The following is a 19,206-nucleotide window of genomic DNA, read 5'->3' as shown; positions in this document are numbered from 1 at the left end:
ACCTTACACCAAAATTAACTCCAGATGGATTAAAGACTTAAACATAAGATCCGGCACCATAAAAACCCTAGAAGGAAATCTAGGCAAAACCATCCAGGACATAGGAGTAGGCAAGGACTTCATGAACAAAACACCAAAAGCATTGGCAACAAAAGCCAAAATTGACAAATGGGAACTAATCAAACTCCACAGCTTCTGCACAGCAAAAGAAACAGTCTCTAGTGTGAATCGGCAACCAACAGAATGGGGAAAAATTTTTGCAGTTTACCCATCTGACAAAGGGCTGGTATCCAGAATTTACAAAGAACTCAAACAGATTTACAGGAAAAAAACAAACAAGCCCATTCAAAAGTGGGCAAAGGATATGAACAGACACTTTACGAAAGAAGACATATATGAGGCCAACAATCATATGAAAAAATGCTCATCGTCACTGGTCATCAGAGATGCAAATCAAAACCACATTGAGATACCATCTCACGCCAGTTAGAATGGCGATCATTAAAAAATCTGGAGACAACAGATGCTGGAGAGGATGTGGAGAAAAAGGAACACTTTTACACTGTTGGTGGGAGTGTAAATTAGTCCAACCATTGTGGAAGACGGTGTGGCGATTCCTCAAGGCTTTAGAAATAGAAATCCCATTTGACCCAGCAATCCCATTACTGGGTATATATCCAAAGGACTATAAATCGTTCTACTACAAGGACACATGCACACGAATGTTCATTGCAGCACTGTTTACAATAGCAAAGACCTGGAATCAACCCAAATGCCCATCGATGATAGACTGGATTGGGAAAATGTGGCACATATACACCATGGAATATTATGCAGCAATCAGAAATGATGAGTTCGTGTGGTTTATAGGGACATGGATGAATCTGGAGAACATCATTCTCAGCAAACTGACAGAAGAACAGAAAATGAAACACCGCATATTCTCACTCATAGGCGGGTGATGAAAAATGAGAACACATGGACACAGAGAGGGGAGTACTAAACACTGGGGTCTATAGGGGGAAAAGGGGAGGGCCAGTGGGAGGGGGAGGTGAGGAGGGATTGCCAGGGGAGAAATACCAAATGTGGGTGAAGGGGAGTAAGCAAACAAAACACACTGCCCTGTGTGTACCTATGCAACTGTATTGCATGCTCTGCACATGTACCCCAAAACCTAAAATGCAATTAAAAAAAAAAAAAAAAGAGAAGTAAAACTCTCTTTATAGATAACATGATCTTGTACATAAAATTTCTAAAAATTTATTAAAAACAATAAGAACTAATAAACTTAGCAAGGCTGTAAAACGTAAGATCAACATAAAAATTAGTTGAATTTTTATATAGTTGGAAATAAAAAAAATGAACTTAAGAAAATGCCTTTCAGAAGAGCATAAAAATATACTCTGAAGACTACAAAATATTGAAAGAAATGAAAGATATAAATGAAAAACCATGACGATAATACATTTAACTGTCTGAGGAATGATGTAATAGACTGTTTTTATTTTCCCCTATCTAAGCCTGGAATTAATGTCTTTTTTTTTTTTTTTCTGTGACAGTTTCACTCTTGTTACCCAGGCTGGAGTGCAATGGCGCGTACTTGGCTCACCGCAACCTCCGCCTCCTGGGTTCAGGCAATTCTCCTGCCTCAGCCTCCTGAGTAGCTGGGATTACAGGCACGCGCCACCATGCCCAGCTAATTTTTGTATTTTTAGTAGAGATGGGGTTTCACCATGTTGACCAGGATGGTCTCGATCTCTTGACCTCGTGATCCACCCGCCTCGGCCTCTCAAAGTGCTGGGATTACAGGCATGAGCCACCGTGCCCGGCCCGGAATTAATGTTTATTTGCATCTTTCCCCACATGTGGACAAGACAGTCCTGTAAACTTGCAGTTATCCACCCCAACTTCATGTGACTGGGAATGGATGAAGGGGAAAAGCACGGCCAGTCTCACATTGCTGTCGGTGCCATTGGTAAGTCCTCTTGCCAAATTTGATGGTGCCCTAACCATCAAGAGGGGTAAAGGTCTGGGTAAAAAACTGATGATAGGAGAAAGGAGGAAAATTCTTTATTCTCAAAAGGGAGCCAATAAGTAAATAATGCAAAAAGAGAAAGTTAACATTATCTTGGTATCTTGCAAGAGGCTGAGAGCAAGAGAATATTCTAAGATTGGGTTGCAGGAGATTTAAGAAGAATTTAATCTGCAGAATTTTATCTGAATCATGATGATGCTAATAACATCTTGAGGATAAACACAGAATAACTCTAATGCTTGTCTTTTGGCTCCCATTAGTTTTATCTACTGTAGAGGACCACTTTTGGGAAGGAAAGTTAGGACACTGTTGTCTCTCAAATGCAAACAAATGATTTTGTTCAACAACGAAGTCACAGACTACCACGTGACTATTAAACACAGTTATAATTTGTCAAGAAAGGTGTCCAGAAACACAGACATAAAATAACTGCTGCATTTCCAACTAGTCATGTTCTAATGCCTGTGTATCTTGTTTCTGTGGGTGGAAGGCACTAACTGAAGTTAAAAAAATTCTTGGTACTGAAACCAAGTAAAGGATAACTTGGTGGTCTTACACACTTGCCGCGGACAGCCCTGATTTTTTGCCAAGAATAATTACAGAGTTAAGTATTTTTGGGAATAATTACTACTCATATGACACTGCCTGGGGAACTGAAAACTCTTGTCTTTCCTTCCCTACCATGTTTCAAAAGGTTCTTGAAAGATTTTGGATCCAAAAGATATATACCAACTATATTCAAGCAATAAAAACTCAATGGCAACAACATATTTGGTGGTTAAACCAATCTGGGCAGAAACACTGGCACAGTTCTATGATTCCTATGGTAAGCCCAATTTGCCTTTAATGAAAAGAGACATCCTGAGAGAGACAACTTAATGACCTGTATTGGTTGTTTACAAGAAATGTTATTTCAGGAGGAAGGGAAATGGTGGCAAGAAGCCTGGAAAAATGATACAACTCAACAGTTACATAAAGATGGGAAGACACATGCACACGGACTCAAGAAGGATTAAGTATGCTCCTCAATTAAAAGCCAAAGTAGTGCAAGGAAAACGGCCTGGTATCTTGGCAGAGTAAGCAAAAAGAATGAATATATGGGAAACGTATGGTGTCTCAGTCAATTACAACATTTTAGTATCAGAGAAGAGCTAATTTTGTCGAGAAAGATGAAAAAAAAATTTAGTAAGCAAACCAAATCATAATGTAATTGCTATTTGGTACAATACTGGTATCATTGGTGAGATTCATATGAACAATTCCTATGACCAAATGAATGAGCAAATGTATTAGGAAACTGAATTAAAACCCCTACAAGGTCTTCTGGTAAAAGACCAGATTATCAGAGAAATGAACTAGATTTAGTTAATAATTATTATACAATTTCATAAAATTCAACATTCTGTGGTAGAAAGAGGTAAAACTGTCAAGCTGGTACATTATTAAGAACAAGTTTTCACTGGACTATCTGGGTAAACTTCACTTTTTAAAAAAGTTATAATCTACTTCAGTCATTATACAAATGGTTAGTATTTTGGTGTTTATTTTCTCGTTTTTCTGTTATATAATGTAAAAGATGCCAAAAGAAGAATGATGACAAGTGATTAAAAAAGCTTAACCAAGGGTAAGAGCGTGTGGAATGCAAAAGTGTCTATTGCAACCATGTGTTTATCCCTGGGAACACCTGGAACCAGTCATGTTGCTAACCGTTGGCCAAACCTGAATGAAATGTTCTAACTAGTGATGAATATTGTCTTGTGCTAGGGGGTCAAGACTAGGGGGCAACTTGTACTAGCTTGTCAGCACTGTTTATAGAGATGGTTTGCATCTGTCTGGTTCTTGTCATGTTCCCTTGGTTTCTGCTTTTAAGCCTGGTCATGCAACCTAATTTTGGCTATGAAACTAGAGAAATATTAATCTGGCACAAGACAAGGATGCCCTCTCTGACCAGTCCTATTCAACATAGTATTCACAGTTCTGGCCAGGGCAATCAGGCAAGAGAAAGAAAGGATATCCAAATAGGAAGACAGGAAATTGAACTGTCCCTGTATGCAGATAACGTGATTTTTTACTTAGAAAAGCCCACGGTCTCAGCCCAAAAGCTTCTTAAGCTGATAAACAAGTTCAGCAAGATCGCAGGATACAAAATCAATGTGCACAAATCCCTAGCATTCCTATACACCAGTAACAGTCAAGCCGAGAGCCAAATCAGGAACAAGCTTCCAATCACAATTGCCACAAAAAGAATAAAGCTAACTAGGGAAGTGAAAGATCTCTACAAGGAGAACTATAAACCACTGCTCAAAGAAATCAGAGATGACAAAAACAAATGGAAAAACATCCATGCTCATGGATAGGAAGAAGAATATTGTTAAAATGGCCATACTGCCCAAAGCCATTTATAGATTCAATGCTATTCCTATTAAACTACCATTGCCATTCTTCATAGAACTAGAGAAAACTATTTTAAAATTTATATGGAACCAAAAAAGCCAAAATAGCCAGGGCAATCCTAAGAAAAAGAACAAACCTAGAGACATCATGTTACCCAACTTCAAACTATACTATAGGGCTCTACAGTAGCCAAAACAGCATGGTACTGGTACCAAAACAGACCTATGGACCAATCAAACAAAACAGAACCAAGAAATAAGACTGCATACCTACAACTATCTGATCTTCGACAAACCTGACGAAAACAAGAAATGGAGAAAGGACTCCCTATTCAATAAACAGTGCTAAGAAAACTGGGTAGCCATATGCAGAAAACTCAAACTGGACCCCTTCCTTACACCATATACAAAAATCAACTCAAGATGAATTAAAGACTTAAACCCAAAACTATAAAAACCCTAGAAGACAACCTAGGCAGTATCATTCGGACATAGGAATGGGCAAAGATTTTATGACGAAGACACCAAAAGCAACTGCAATAAAAGCAAAAATTGACAAATGGGATCTAATTAAATTAAAGAGCTTCTACGCAGCCAAAGAAACTATCATCAGAAAATCTATAGGATGGTAGAAAGTTTGTGCAAACTATGCATCCAGCAAAAGTCTAATATCCAGCATCTATAAGGAACTTAAATTTACAGGAAAAAACTACCCCCGGCGAGGCGTGGTGGCTCACATCTGTAATCCCAGCACTTTAGGAGGCTGAGGTGGGTGGATCACTTGAGGTCAGAAGCTCGAGACCAGCCTGGCCAACATGGTGAAACCCCATCTCTACTAAAAATACAAAAATTACCTGGATGTGGTGGTGTGTGCCTGTAATCCCAGCTACTTGGGAGGCTGAGGCAGGAGAATTGCTTGAACCTAGGAGGCAGAGGTTGCTGTGAGCTGGGATGGTGCCATTGCATGCCAGCCTGGGTGACAGAGCAAGACTCTATCTCAAAAACAAAACAAATCCATAAAAAAGTGGGCAAAGGATATGAACAGATATTTTTCAAAAGAAGATGCAGATGTGGCCGACAATCATGAAAAAAGGTCAACATCACTGATCATTAGAGAAATGCAAATAAAACCACAATGAGATACCATCTTACACCAGTCAGAATGATTATTTTTTAAGATGCTGGTGAGGTTTGGGAGAAAAAGGAACACTCTTACACATCCCCTTTTGGAACACTGGTGGGACTGTAAATTAGTTCGGCCATTGAGGAAGACAGTATGGTGATTCCTCAAAGACTTAAAGACGGAAATGCCATTCAACCCTGCAATTCCATTACTGGGTATATACCCAAAAGAATATAAATCATTCTATTATAAAGATGCATACACATGTATGTTCATTGCAGCACTATTCACAATAGCAAAGACATGGAATCAACCTAGATGTCCACCCATGTTAGACTAGATAAAGAAAATGTGGTACATATACACCATGGAATACCATGCAGGCATAAAAAAGAATAAGATCATGCCCTTTGCAGGTACATGAATGGAGCTGCAAGCCATTATCATTAGCAAACTAATGCAGGAACAGAAAAACAAATACTGCATGTTCTATAAGTGGGAGCTAAATGATGAGAACGCATGGACACATTAGAGGGGAACACCACACACTGAGGCCTTTTGGAAGGTGGAGGGTGAGATGAGGGAAAGGATCAGAAAAAATAACTAATGGGTACTAGGCTTAATGCCTGAGTGATGAAATAATCTATACAACGAACCCCATGATACAACTTTACCTGTGTAACAAAACTGCACTTGTACCCCTGAACTTAAAAAAATAAAACACCTTCTTTGTACAAGACTAGGGCTCTTCTGAAACCAAGGTATCTCACACACATCTTGGTGGTTCATAATGCAAAGTCTCCTGTGAAACTAAGATAGAATCCCAAGAATAGTTACTTGTTTTGGAGCTCTGTGACATCTACCTGTGGTTTTTTTGTTTTCAGTGTACCATAACCCTCTACCATTATTAAAGCAATACATGAAATAAGGATATAAAGAATGATTATTATTTAATGTTAAGTGGATAAATGAAGATCACAAAATGACATTCTAAAAACAGCAAATTCTGTTGCCCCTAAATTTTTAATAGTGTTTTTCCTCTTCAAATTATACCCCTTCCTTCCTTGTTGCTTAGCTGTCTGCCACTCCCTGCACTCCCCTTCATTTGCTAACTCTATAGCTCCTGTTTGCTCAAAAAAAAAAACCAAACCAGACACTTCAAGTTTGTTAGACATATGTTGCTGATTTAAGTTAACAGGATAGGAGTAAAGTGCATATTATTCAGATCAATGAGTTTTGTGAATGATTTCACTGAGAGAGTCTTTTTTTTTTTTTTTGGAAGAGTTCGCTTGAGGTCTCTAAGCATTTGAAGTTACATTGGCAGGTGGCTGCAAAGTGCATTATATTAATAAGACACATTGTTCTCTAGATTAAGTACAATTTAAGGCCAGAAATGAGTGTGATGGAAATAGGAAAACAATGAACATTTAAAAATCATATATGCGTGATTTTAAAACTACCATTTAGAAAATAAGTTATAGAAGGATAGTGTTCTACCTATAAAACCATCTAATAGAATAAAAAGGCTAAATAAAATGTACCTTTATGTAGTCAACAAGATTTTGATATTCAATGTAGTTGCCTCCTCCCACCACAAAAACAATGGCCTAAAATGCAAACAGAAAAAAAAAAAAAACCCAACACGGTTTTTAGTCTGAGACCTATTCTAAAATTAAGGTTAAAAAATGCTAGCCAAAAATCATATTCTAAGCACCCGATGCTATTTTAATTAAGAAGTTTCTTTTGAAAAAGTCTATAAATTTCAAATGTCTTTTGAGTTGTATGAAGAAGAGATTTTTCAGAAACAATTTAGAGAAAAATAACTGTATTCTTCAATTAGGTAATACCAAATCTAAAGGGCTTTCTCCAAAGGACATTTTTGAATTTAGGGTTATTTATTGTAGGCAGGAAAAATTAGAAAACCTAGCATTTATATAATTTCCAATATATGTTATTTACTGTCTTTTTTACTGAGACGCTTCTTTGTATTTCAAATGAAAATACAGTCATGGTATCGTCACAAATGTTTGGAATCCAATTTCAGAAAGTTTCCACGCATGTAAAACTCTCACTGCAATCTTAAAGATTTCATTTCCTGTGAATTGTCAGTTATTTTTAAGCTTCAAATATTATAAATATAAGCAGCTCTATAAATTAGAAAAATATAATTGCTAGACTAAATTTTAAAAAAAGAATCTTGGGTTTCTTTTTAAGAAACACAACAGGATTTATCAAAATTACCATACGTTAATCATCACAAAGCCATGTTTCAGACAAAGATAGTCTTCAAGACTGCTTGGTCACCTTTCATCTTTCCTTTGTAGGACAGAGAATTTTTATAAGAAACTTACCTCTTGGAATGGATTTTTGTTTCTGGGAACTGAGCTGCAATAAAGAAAAACTGTACTGAAAGTTTCACCCATGGCTTTTATTATGGATAAAACAGGTAAGGAAAATATACACACATGCACTATTAGATAGGTATTCACATTTCTACCTCCTTCACCTTCTTAGAGGAGTGAGTCCTTTAATTTTGCAGAGCTGGGTAGTGAACTGAGATTGATAGAAAGAAGCTAGAAGAGGGAGATATCTCAGAGTCTAAAAGGAAATGGGGCAACCTATTACTTTAAAATAAAATTCTAGATGACTGAGCAGCAGCTCCCATGAGGAGGAGTGGAAATCTGGGTATTAGGTGAATGGATAAAGAATATATTTTATGTGGCAAATTTTTACCACACTCAATATTATATAAAGTTTGTGGGTATCTACATTTGTGGAAAAACTATAAATTACGTTTAGGAAGAATAAAAGGAAGCAAAGAGGGAATGGAAGGAAGGATCTGAATTTTGCTGTAGCTTATTTCTTAATAAAGATCCCTTAGACACCAAAGTATTTAAAATATATATATAATAAAGACATTTTTCAAAGCTTTTGCGAGTCTAGACTTAGATTTGTTTTGAGTGCTAAAACAGGCTGTACAGTATGACTTACAAGGACAACTTAGATTTTCCCCAAAAGTAATTTTTGAAAATCTCAACTGAGAAAAGAGGGCGATTACAACTTTACTTAATTGTTCAGAGGCTGACTACACAGTTCTGTCATCTTTTCCTTATTTTTATGGCCTGTCTGAATATTCCATAGAAGAAAGTACAAGTCCACCTGACTGAAATGCCTCTTTAAAGTTCCTTTAAGAGAAGACATGGATGAGGAGGGGTAAGACTGAAATAGAATAGTCTTACTAGTTATTAATCACCGAGATTTAACTATGATGGGATAGCTCAGGAGAAGGCTCTGTTTAAAATGAAACTCTAAGCTTATCTGTCTTATCAATGCTAATGTTCCTTCTCATTACCATGCATAAACTGCATTTAGGATTAAACATTTCTTAGTAAATTACCAAGAAGCCAAATACAGTCTCCCTTGGTATCCATGAAGTTCCATGAAGTTCTACCTTGGGTTCCAGGACCCCCAGTAGAACCAAAGTCCACAGATGCTCGAGCACCTTATGTAAAATGGTGTAGTGTTTGCATGTAACCTACACACATCTTCCCATATATTTTAATCTCTAGATTACCTGTAATACCTAATACAGTATAAACGCTATGTAAACAATATAACAAACTATTAGTTTACATTGTATTAGGTATTGCTTAGAGAATAAACATAAGGAAAAAAAAAAGCCTGTACATGTTCATGTCTGTTTTTCCCCCCAAATATTTTGAACCCTGGTTGGCTGAATCCATGGATGAGGAACCCATACATACTGAGGGCTGTGTATCTACTTGTTAGCTAAATGAAAGGAAGGAAAAAATGCACGCTGGAGAATCATCAATATAGGAAGGTCGCTAATCCACTGTTGTAAAGTATACAATCAGTGGTTTTTAATATATTTACAGTTTTACAACCATCACTGTCTAATTTCAGAACATTTTTATCACCCCTAGGAGAAGCCCCGTACCCATTAGTAGTCAATCCTCATCCCCCTTTCCATAATCCGTTCTTTGTCAGATTCTCTCTTGCCAACAGCAGCTGCTATTAGCAGTTCTTATGCAATTTTGGTAGCATTTCTGGTAAATTCAGGAAAGGATAACATTTCAAGTTATCAAGCAATTTAATCTAGTGACTGGATTATTTTCATACCGTCTACAAAGATATGAAAGCTTGAGATAGAGCAAATGTAAAGTTCTTAAGATCCCAAACATAAGGCACAGGCAAGAAACTAGCTTCAACTAAGTTTCAGTGCTACAGGCAAATCATTCCAGGCAGTTATTATTTCCTCCCCAATTCTGCCTATTCTTTTTCTGTATCTTGTAGGCTATTTTTCAGACCACCGTTAATCATGAAAATTAATATCCATGAGAGTATCTTACCATCCAAAGTCTATGATAAAATGCAGAATTTATAGAATGTTTCATTGCCACAAGGTGTTATACAGCAATGGTTCCCAGAGACTTTAATTTTATGGAGCAGTTAAATAAAAAACAACCAAACAACTGGTATCCAATCTAAAGCTCCTATTTTTTCAATTGGTTCAATAATATTCATTTAAAAACAGATGTTATCCAAATTTCCCTCACCCACAATTAGTTTCTAATACCTCCACCATTTCATAAAAAAACCAGTAGACATCTAAATGGATTTGGGTGTGTATATATTAGGAAGGAAAAACATGTAAATGCTAAATATCATTACTAGAGATATCTCTGGATGAGATTATACATACTGCTTTCTTACAGGTTTCCATATAGTATGGATTTTTAATAATAAGCAGTACTATTTTATAATAAATCAATTATATCCATTATTGAGGGGAAAAATCCACAATAAGTTGAAGACAAAAGCTGCTTACCTGTCATTGCCCCGCAGCATTTTGGGATCAAAATATCTATAGTCATCAGTTTCCTATTAAAAAAAAAAATAGAACTTAACCATGACTGTGGAATTTCTCTTTAGAAGGTCAGTTTGGCTTAGAGTATCCTATTTTAATGAATCTATCAATTTTGTGGAATGTACAACCATCACCCCAATACTTAATGAGCACTTACTATGTATGCGATAACCTTTATTCTGAGCACTTTAGATGAAGTTACTCAATCCCAAAAACGGTCTATCAGGTTGTAACTGTTCCCTCATTTTTTTAGACTGGCAGTTTGGGGTACGGAAAAGTTATGTAACTTTAGGAAAGTTACATAACTAGTCATATGACTAATAAGTATGGGAACTATAGGGTTTAAACCCAGGCAGTCTAGTTTCAATGCCCAAGTTCTTAACTACCATGCAAGAGAAACTAATTCTTTTCTGGAGCATTGACAGTCCTACCAAAACCTGGCTCATGACAAATACATTACACATGTTGCCACTATTTAGTCCTGTACCCAATGGTGGACACTGCTAATCAATCATAGCATTCTCAGTAAATCCAAACATAGTGTAAGGATCTTTCAACACTTTGCTCCAAGAAACCGCTACCAGTCAGACTTACAAGGCAAGATAACCTATCTGATATCTTGCCTTAACTTTAATTTATTCGATTAAGAAATGAAAGAACATTTAATAAATGAACTGATAAAAATACATATAGAATTAGATTACAGCAAGAAAAAGTTACTTTTTCTAATTAAGTAAAAAGAATCTGTCTGCAGTAATATGCCTTGAGTTATAAAGTGAAAATCAAGGGAACTATCTATATACTTTCTTAGCTTAGAGAAACATTTCAGTAAGATCCACAATATAGTCATCCCTGTGTTTATGGCAGAGAAATGTGGATGTAGGTTGGAATGAGCACCAGGCAGGAATATAGCAGTAGTAGGTTTTGGGTTCCAATTCTGTTACTAAAAGTAGTGTGACCTGGAAGTTACAACATTTCTTGGTTGCCTCTCCTACATTGTTAAGATGACTTATGTTTCTTTAACTCTATAGTTCTGTGATTCCATGAATGGAATAATCAATACAGCATAATGGTAAAAGAAAAACTTGGCCTTTGGTTAAAATCCCAGGTCTGCCATTATTAGCTATGTGTCCTTGGGCAAGTAAACCTGACTTCATTACACTACAGTGTCCTCATCTATAAAAAGAAAATGGTAATAATACTAGTACTTTTCTCAGAAAGTCCTAATGAGATAATAGGGGAAAAATGCCTTTTTTTTTTTTTTTGAGACAGAGTCTCATTCTGTCACCCTGGGTGGATGGAGTGCCATGGGTGTGATCTCGGCTCACTGCAAACTCTGCCTCCCAGGTTCGATTCTCTTGCCTCAGCCTCTAGAGAGTTGGGATTACAGGTGTGTGCCACCAAGCCCCCTGTAATTTTTTTGTATTTTTTGTAGAGAGGGAGTTTCACCATGTTGGCCAGGCTGATTTTGAACTCCTGACCTCAACTGATCTGCCTGCTTCAGCCTCCCAAAGTGCTAGGATTACAGGTGTGAGCCACTGAAAAATGCTTTGAATGATTTCTGGCGCATGATAAGTACTCAATAAATGTTAGCTATCATCATTATTATTGTCATTATTTTTCATCTCAACTTCAAGATTAGGGATTCTAACAAAATATCATAAATTCTGTTTTCTTTTTTTGAGATGGGGTCTCATTCTGTCACCCAGGATGGACTGCAGTGGCACAACCTTGGCTCACTGCAGCCTCAACCTCCTGAGCTCAAGTGATCCTCCCACTTCAGCCTTCTGAGTAGCTGAGACTACAGGTGCACATCACCATACCCAGGTAATATTTTCTACTTTTTGTAGAGATGATGTTTCATTATGTGGCCCAGGCTGGTCTCAAACTCCTGAGCTCAAGTGATCCACCAGCATTGGCCACCCAAAGTGCTGGGATTACAGGTGTGAGCCACTGCACCTGGTCGATACAAAAATTTCTTAACCCCCTGTATATTTAGTATCTGTCTAAATTTTTGCATTTACTTATATTTTTAATCTTTATAGTTGCTTGGCATACTATCTCCTGGAAGTTTACTGCCTATTATGAAGCAGTATTCTCTAAGATAATTAGTCATAAATGTATTCCTCTCTTAGTCTTTTTTCATGTATTCTAGGATGTAGTGATAAAGTCTATCATTATTTCATTGTATACCACTTTATCTGTATTGATTCCCAGATGGAAGAATCTACTCCTTTTTAGCTTATCATTATAAACAATTCTCCCATTCTTTTCATAATATTAATTGCCCTTTTGAGATGTTTTATTACACCCTACCTTTGTTTTCACACCACTGAATTTTAAAACTTGTTTTTGTTAGTTTCTTCTTAGGTTATTACAGTCATGTTCGACAATTACAAAAAAAGGTCACACTCATCTGAAGATTCTGTTCGCACTCTTTCTCAGCATTGGAATCCTAAGCCTCACTGCCAAGTCTATAGGGATTTAGATCAACTCAAACCAGGGTTTTGATGTGGGTACCATCATACTGTTTTTGATTCCAGATTCTTGTGGTAATAACCACCTTTTGGTTGTGACAGTAACAGGATGGGATGTTTTATGAAACAGATTGTGATGATTTTTACATTCCTTTCTTGAATTACAAACAGCTTAGAAACTGTTGGGTGGAATATGGGAGGGATAGCATGGGGAGAAATGCCAGATATGGGTGAAGGGGAGGAAGGCAGCAAATCACACTGCCTGCCACGTGTGAACCTATGCAACTGTCTTGCATGTTCTGCACATATACCCCAAAACCTAAAATGCAATTAAAAAATAAATAAATAAAAAATAATAAAAAAAAGAAACCCATTCTTTAAGTCAACACTAACAATACAGACCCATTTGTCTATTCATCCAGTGATTTCATTGTCAATTTACTTCTTCAGCCCCCCGAAATTTAGTGCCCTTTAAACAGATGCACTTATAATTTTTACTATGCACTTCTTGCCTAATTTAACTTTTATAAAATTAAATTGGTTTGGTACTCTTCATACTATATCAACTGATGCTCACTGGTTCTTTTTTCATTTACAGAAATTTGTTCCTTAGGATATATTTTACATTTAATTATACATACAGGATATAATCTACATTACATTTGAATGAGAGCTGGCTAGAATGGGTATAGCAGCTGAGAAAACCAATTCCAAGAATCTGTGATAATGGCTAAAAAAGGCTTCTTGAAAACATGGACTCTTCCTTTCCCTCATGTATTCTGCTGTGATTAAGCTCACAAGAAACTCAATCTGATTTTATTCTCTTTCATACTAGTCAGTTTGATACATTCAGGAATTTACACAAAGTATAATGTTACACGGTACTCACAGGGTTTGACTTCATCTCCATAAGATTGTCCAAAATACGAGTAACAGGTAGATTCTGTGAAGAGATGAGTATTTTGTTAAATATTGGAATAACAAACCAAAGTTCCTCTCTATTAAAACAACCTGATTATTCTACAGTTAAGTAAGCTTACCTTTCAATTAAACATATTATAAAATTAAGTAGTCTGTGAACGGTAAAGGTGATGTCAAAGATGTAAATACCTTTGGCACTACTCAAGTTTCCATAGGAAAATATAATTCTAAATAAAATGCTCCTTTAAATGTGTACGTGTAGTACACATGTATTTAGTATAAATACATGTTTCTGGGCTTTTTACTTTGTTGAGCGTTTGCTTTTAATACTAGTAACTGCAAGCTTTTGTTCTGATCAAAGAAGAATCCCTTTTTTTTTTGAGATGGAGTCTTGCTGTCACCCAGGCTGGAGTGCAGTGGTGCCACCTTGGCTCACTGCAGCCTCTGCCTTCTGGGTTCAAGTGATACTCCTGCCTCAGCCTTCCAAGTAGCTGGGATTACAGGCTCATGCCACGATGCCCAGCTAATTTTTATATTTTTAGTAGAGAAGGGGTTTCGCCATGTTGGCCAAGCTGGTCTCGAATCCCTGACCTCAAGTGATCCATCCACCTTGGCCTCCCAAAGTGCTAGGATTTCAGGCATGAGCCACTATGCCCGGCTAGAATCCCACTGTATTTTTTTTTTTGAGATGGAGTTTCACTCTTGTTACCCAGGCTGGAGTGCAATGGCGCGATCTCGGCTCACTGCAACCTCCGCCTCCTGGGTTCAGACAATTCTCCTGCCTCAGCCTCCTGAGTAGCTGGGATTACAGGCACGCGCCACCATGCCCAGCTAATTTTTTTTGTATTTTTAGTAGAGACGGGGTTTCACCATGTTGACCAGGATGGTCTTGATATCTTGACCTTGTGATCCACCCGCCTCGGCCTCCCAAAGTGCTGGGAATACAGGCTTGAGCCACTGCGCCCGACCTCCACTGTATTTTTTTCATTTCCTCTTTGTGGATTATAAAAGTTTTCTTTAAAAATAAAGTAACTTCTAAAGTTTGTGAAAATGCATGAGATTAAATGATGTAAGAGTTCATTTCCAATAAAAAGCTATTTTTTGTACTTTGGAAAATGGGGATATGGATACATGAACAACTTTATTGATCATTTTTATTTTGCTTGGGATAAATACCAAGTTTTCAATGTTGCACTACATTGTCTTACAGAACAGATTCCAGTGTGAACATAAAATGTACAACACAGGTGCTGGTAAAAAGTTGTCTCTTGACATGTTTACAGGTTATGGCATTAAGAAATACTGTTACATTTCAGTCTGACAAGTTTTATTATTTTGAACATAACACGTCAAGTTTAGAAAATTTAGTAGGTGACTATTATGTCTATTAAAAAGTACATTCCCAGTGAAGTGTTATGCTGTTCATTTTGAACTGGTATTTCCTTTGTGTATTATACAGGATGTTTTGAAAAGAATAGTCTTGATTCTATTGTACTTTCTGTATTTTAGAGACTTCATACAACAAAAACATTCAATCTGACTTTATAGATCAGATACAAATCTATAGATAATACATTACTATCTTATAAGGATTTTTCATTTTCTTAGATCATAAAACATTTTACTGTTATTAAAATGGACTATTACTAAGGATACTGTTGCCTTCCCTAGGCTGGTAAAGTAAAAACCTTTTTAAGATGGTCTTAGGCAAGTAAAATTAAAATTAAAGCTGTTTCATTACTCTTGGATATTTGTGCTGGCTAGGTACTTTCAAATATAAATACAAGCACCAAATGTTCAAGTGGTCTGAATATACTTCCTGAATACTATTTAGATTTTTTTTTTTTAAAAGGTGCCTCAAAATGTTACCTTTTAAGTTTTGTTTCAGATAAGATTGAGTATGTTCACTTAAGAGTAAGTCTAAACCAATTTCTCTAAAGAGTAACTGGGTGCAGATTTAAATATGCTTTAAATAAAGCAGATTTTAAAATGCTTTATCCATAGGAAAAACTATAGTTATGCATTCCAAGTAATACTGACAAAATATGAAGTACTTTGCAACATAACAAGAAGAAATGATTAAAAAATTCTAGAAACACAGAACATTATAAATTGTTTTGTAACATTTTACTAAAATTGACAACTTTATATCAATTTCTCTTTTTACACTGAATTCTGTGTTAGCTTCCTGCACTGTACTCTTAGATCTATGCAATGGAGAAAAGTCCTAAAAGACTGTATGTAATGATAAACCATAGGGTTATATTATTTTTATTATATTTGACAAAATAATTGGAAGTTTGAATATTCACCAATATTTCATGATAAATATTTAGTATAAAATGAGATTTTCCTAAGGATACAATTAAATTTTACTTTGTGTTTTATAGTTCTGCTATATCTGAAGACAAGTCTGCCAATGAATAGGTCATAAATAACATGAGAAAAACTTCCTTTTTTTTTTGAGACGGAGTTTCGCTCTTGTTTGCACTCCAGGCTGGAGTGCAATGGCGCGATCTCGGCTCACCGCAACCTCTGCCTCCTGGGTTCAGGCAATTCTCCTGCCTCAGCCTCCCGAGTAGCTGGGATTACAGGCACGTGCCACCGTGCCCAGCTAATTTTTTGTATTTTTAGTAGAGACGGGGTTTCACCATGTTGACCAGGATGGTCTCGATCTCTTGAACTCGTGATCCACCCACCTTGGCCTCGCAAAGGAGAAAAACTTCTTTCTAGCAAAATTGTTCAAAAATTAAACAGCCCAGAGACAATTCTTTCTTTTGTTTTTGTCTAGTTCTTACAACCAAATAACACACCAAAATCATCCACTACTCCCATACAATACAATATTCACACAGTCCCACATATTAAAGGAAGCTTCAGGTACAGAGAATAATTTTAAAAAATACATAATGTCTTTCAAACGTAGGAGAGAGTACTTCAGGAAACAGCTTTTGAGATCTTTTGCCAGCTAATGCTCTAGCTAGCCTCCATTCTTTGCCTAGGTAAAGGCCTGAATTGACTTAATCATTCAAAAAAAGCAACTATGTATTTAGAATAATTTACATACCAGGTTAACCAAGTTTTGCTGGTTAAAAAAACCAGATTTTAGCAGCTAACATACTAGCACATGGAAAAATCAGAAAAAACCAAACAAAACAAAAAAACAAAAAAAAAAAACCATACAATATTCTTTGCTCAACAAAGTGTGTTATCTTATTTGTCTTTAGAAACACAAAAAGTTTGTGTGCTTCAGTAAAAAGAGTATAAAAATTTTATCAAATGAAAAACTCAATTGTTTTAAGAATTCCCAACCAGATTCTTTGTTCTTAGAAATTGTTGTTTGGAGACAAGAGACCTCAACAAACGGCTCCCTGACACCACAGCCAGGTAAATCCATGAAGATGGAAAAAAACCAGCACAAAAAAGATGAAACTATCAAAGACCAGAAGAACTCTTCTCATTTAAGAGATCACAACTCCTCAACAACACAGGAACACAACATGACCGAGAAAGAGTGCGACAAACTGAAACAGACTTCAGAAGGTGGATAATAACAAACTTTTCTGAGCTAAAAGGAACGCGTTCTAACTCAATGCAAAGAAACCAAAAACGCTGAAACAAGGTTAGACAAAATGCTAACTAGAATAACCAGCTTAGAGAATAACATAAACGACTTGATGGAGTTGAAAAACAGCATGAGAACTACGTGAAGCAAACACAAGTTTTAATAGCCAAATCAATCAAGCAGAAGAAAGGATATCAGAGGTTGAAGATCAACTCAATAAAATAAAAATAGGCAAGAGAAAATAAAGACAAGAGAAAAAAGAGTGAAAAGAAGTAAACAAAGCCTCCAGGAAATATGGGATTATGTGAAAAGACCTAATCTACGCTTGATCGGTGTACCTGAATATGATGGGGAGAATGAATCCAAGCTGGAAAACATGCTCCAGGATATTATCCAGGAGAACTTCCCAAACCTAGCAAGGCAGTCCAACATTCAAATTCATGAAATACAGAGAACTCCACAAAGATATTCCTCAAGAAGAACAACCCCAAGGCACATAATCGTCATATTCACCAGGGCTGAAATGAAGGAAAAAATGCTAAGGGCAGCCAGAGAGAAAGGTCAGGTCACCCACAGAGAGAAGCCAAACAGACTCATAGCAGATCTCTTAGCAGAAACTCTACAAGCCAGAAGAGAGTGGGGACCAATATTCAACATCCTTAAAGAAAACAACTTTCAACCCAGAATTTCATATCCAACCAAACTAAGGTTCGTAAGTGAAGGAGAAATAAAATCCTTTATGGACAAGCAATTACTGAGAGATTTTGTTACCACCAGACCTGCCCCAGAAACATTAAGCATGAAAAGGAACAAGTACCAGCCGCTGGAAAAGCAAACCAGTTGACAAAGACCAAAAATGCAATGAAGAAAATGAGTCAAGTAACGGGAAAGGAAACCAGCCAGTAACAAAATGTCAGGATCCAATTCACACATAACAATAGTAACATTGAACGTAAATGGCCTAAATGCCCCAATCAAAAGACACAGACTGGCACACTGGATAAAAAGTAAAGACCCATTGGTGTGCTGTATTCAGGAAACCCATCTTACATATAAAGACACACATAGACTCAAAATAAAGGGATGGAAGAAGATTGACCAAGCAAATGGAGAACAAACAAAAAGCAGGGGTTGCAATCCTAGTTTCTGATAAAATGGACTTCAAACCAACGAAGATCAAGAGAGACAAAGAAGGACACTACATAATGGTAAAAGGATCAATCCAACAATAAGAACGAACTCTACTAAATATATATGCACCCAACACAGGAGCATCCAGATACACAAAGCAAGTTCTTAACGACCTAAAACGAGATTTAGACTCCCACACATTAATAGTGAGAGACTGCAACAATCCACTGTTAATATTAGACAAATCAACGAGATAGAAAATTAACAAGGACATCCAGGACTTGAATGCAGAGCTGGACCAAGCAGACCTAATAGACATATACAGAACACTCCACCCCAAACCCACAGAATATACATTTTTCTCAGCACCACACTCAAAAATTGACCACATAATTGGAAGCAAATCACTCCTCAGCAAATGCAAAAGAATGGAAATCATAACAAACAGTCTATCAGACCACAGCGCAATCAGACTAGAACTCAGGATTAAGAAACACACTCAAACCTGCACAAACACTTGGAAACTGAATAACTTACTTCTGAGTATCGACTGGATAAACAATGAAATGAAGACAGGAATAAAGATGTGCTTCGAAACCAATCAGAATGAAGACACAACTTACCAGAATCTCTGGGACACCTTTAAAGCAGTGTTGAGAGGGAAATTTATAGC

The 19,206-nt window shown here is 36.6% G+C and overlaps 1 protein-coding gene across 16 annotated transcripts in view; it reads right to left on the bottom strand.

The window, feature by feature from the left end:
* SCFD1 (sec1 family domain containing 1) overlaps nucleotides 1–19,206 on the bottom strand; it is a 110,321-nt gene that overhangs the window by 8,494 nt on the left and 82,621 nt on the right. For 15 of the 16 annotated variants that reach the window (XM_009005889.5, XM_078334643.1, XM_078334645.1 and 12 more), the window contains 4 exons: nucleotides 13,806–13,859; nucleotides 10,401–10,453; nucleotides 7,903–7,936; nucleotides 7,093–7,158 (listed from right to left, as the gene is read on the bottom strand). In XM_009005889.5, coding sequence (XP_009004137.1) covers nucleotides 7,093–7,158; nucleotides 7,903–7,936; nucleotides 10,401–10,453; nucleotides 13,806–13,859 — 207 coding nt within the window. The remainder of the gene's footprint in view (nucleotides 1–7,092; nucleotides 7,159–7,902; nucleotides 7,937–10,400; nucleotides 10,454–13,805; nucleotides 13,860–19,206) is intronic. The other variant, XM_009005890.5, reaches the window with a different exon arrangement.

Source organism: Callithrix jacchus, chromosome 8, assembly GCF_049354715.1.
Source record: "Callithrix jacchus isolate 240 chromosome 8, calJac240_pri, whole genome shotgun sequence".
In the NCBI taxonomy this organism is placed as follows: domain Eukaryota; kingdom Metazoa; phylum Chordata; class Mammalia; order Primates; family Cebidae; genus Callithrix; species Callithrix jacchus.
Note: the sequence above shows the minus strand (reverse complement) of the source record. Positions and strands in the feature narration are given on the sequence as shown.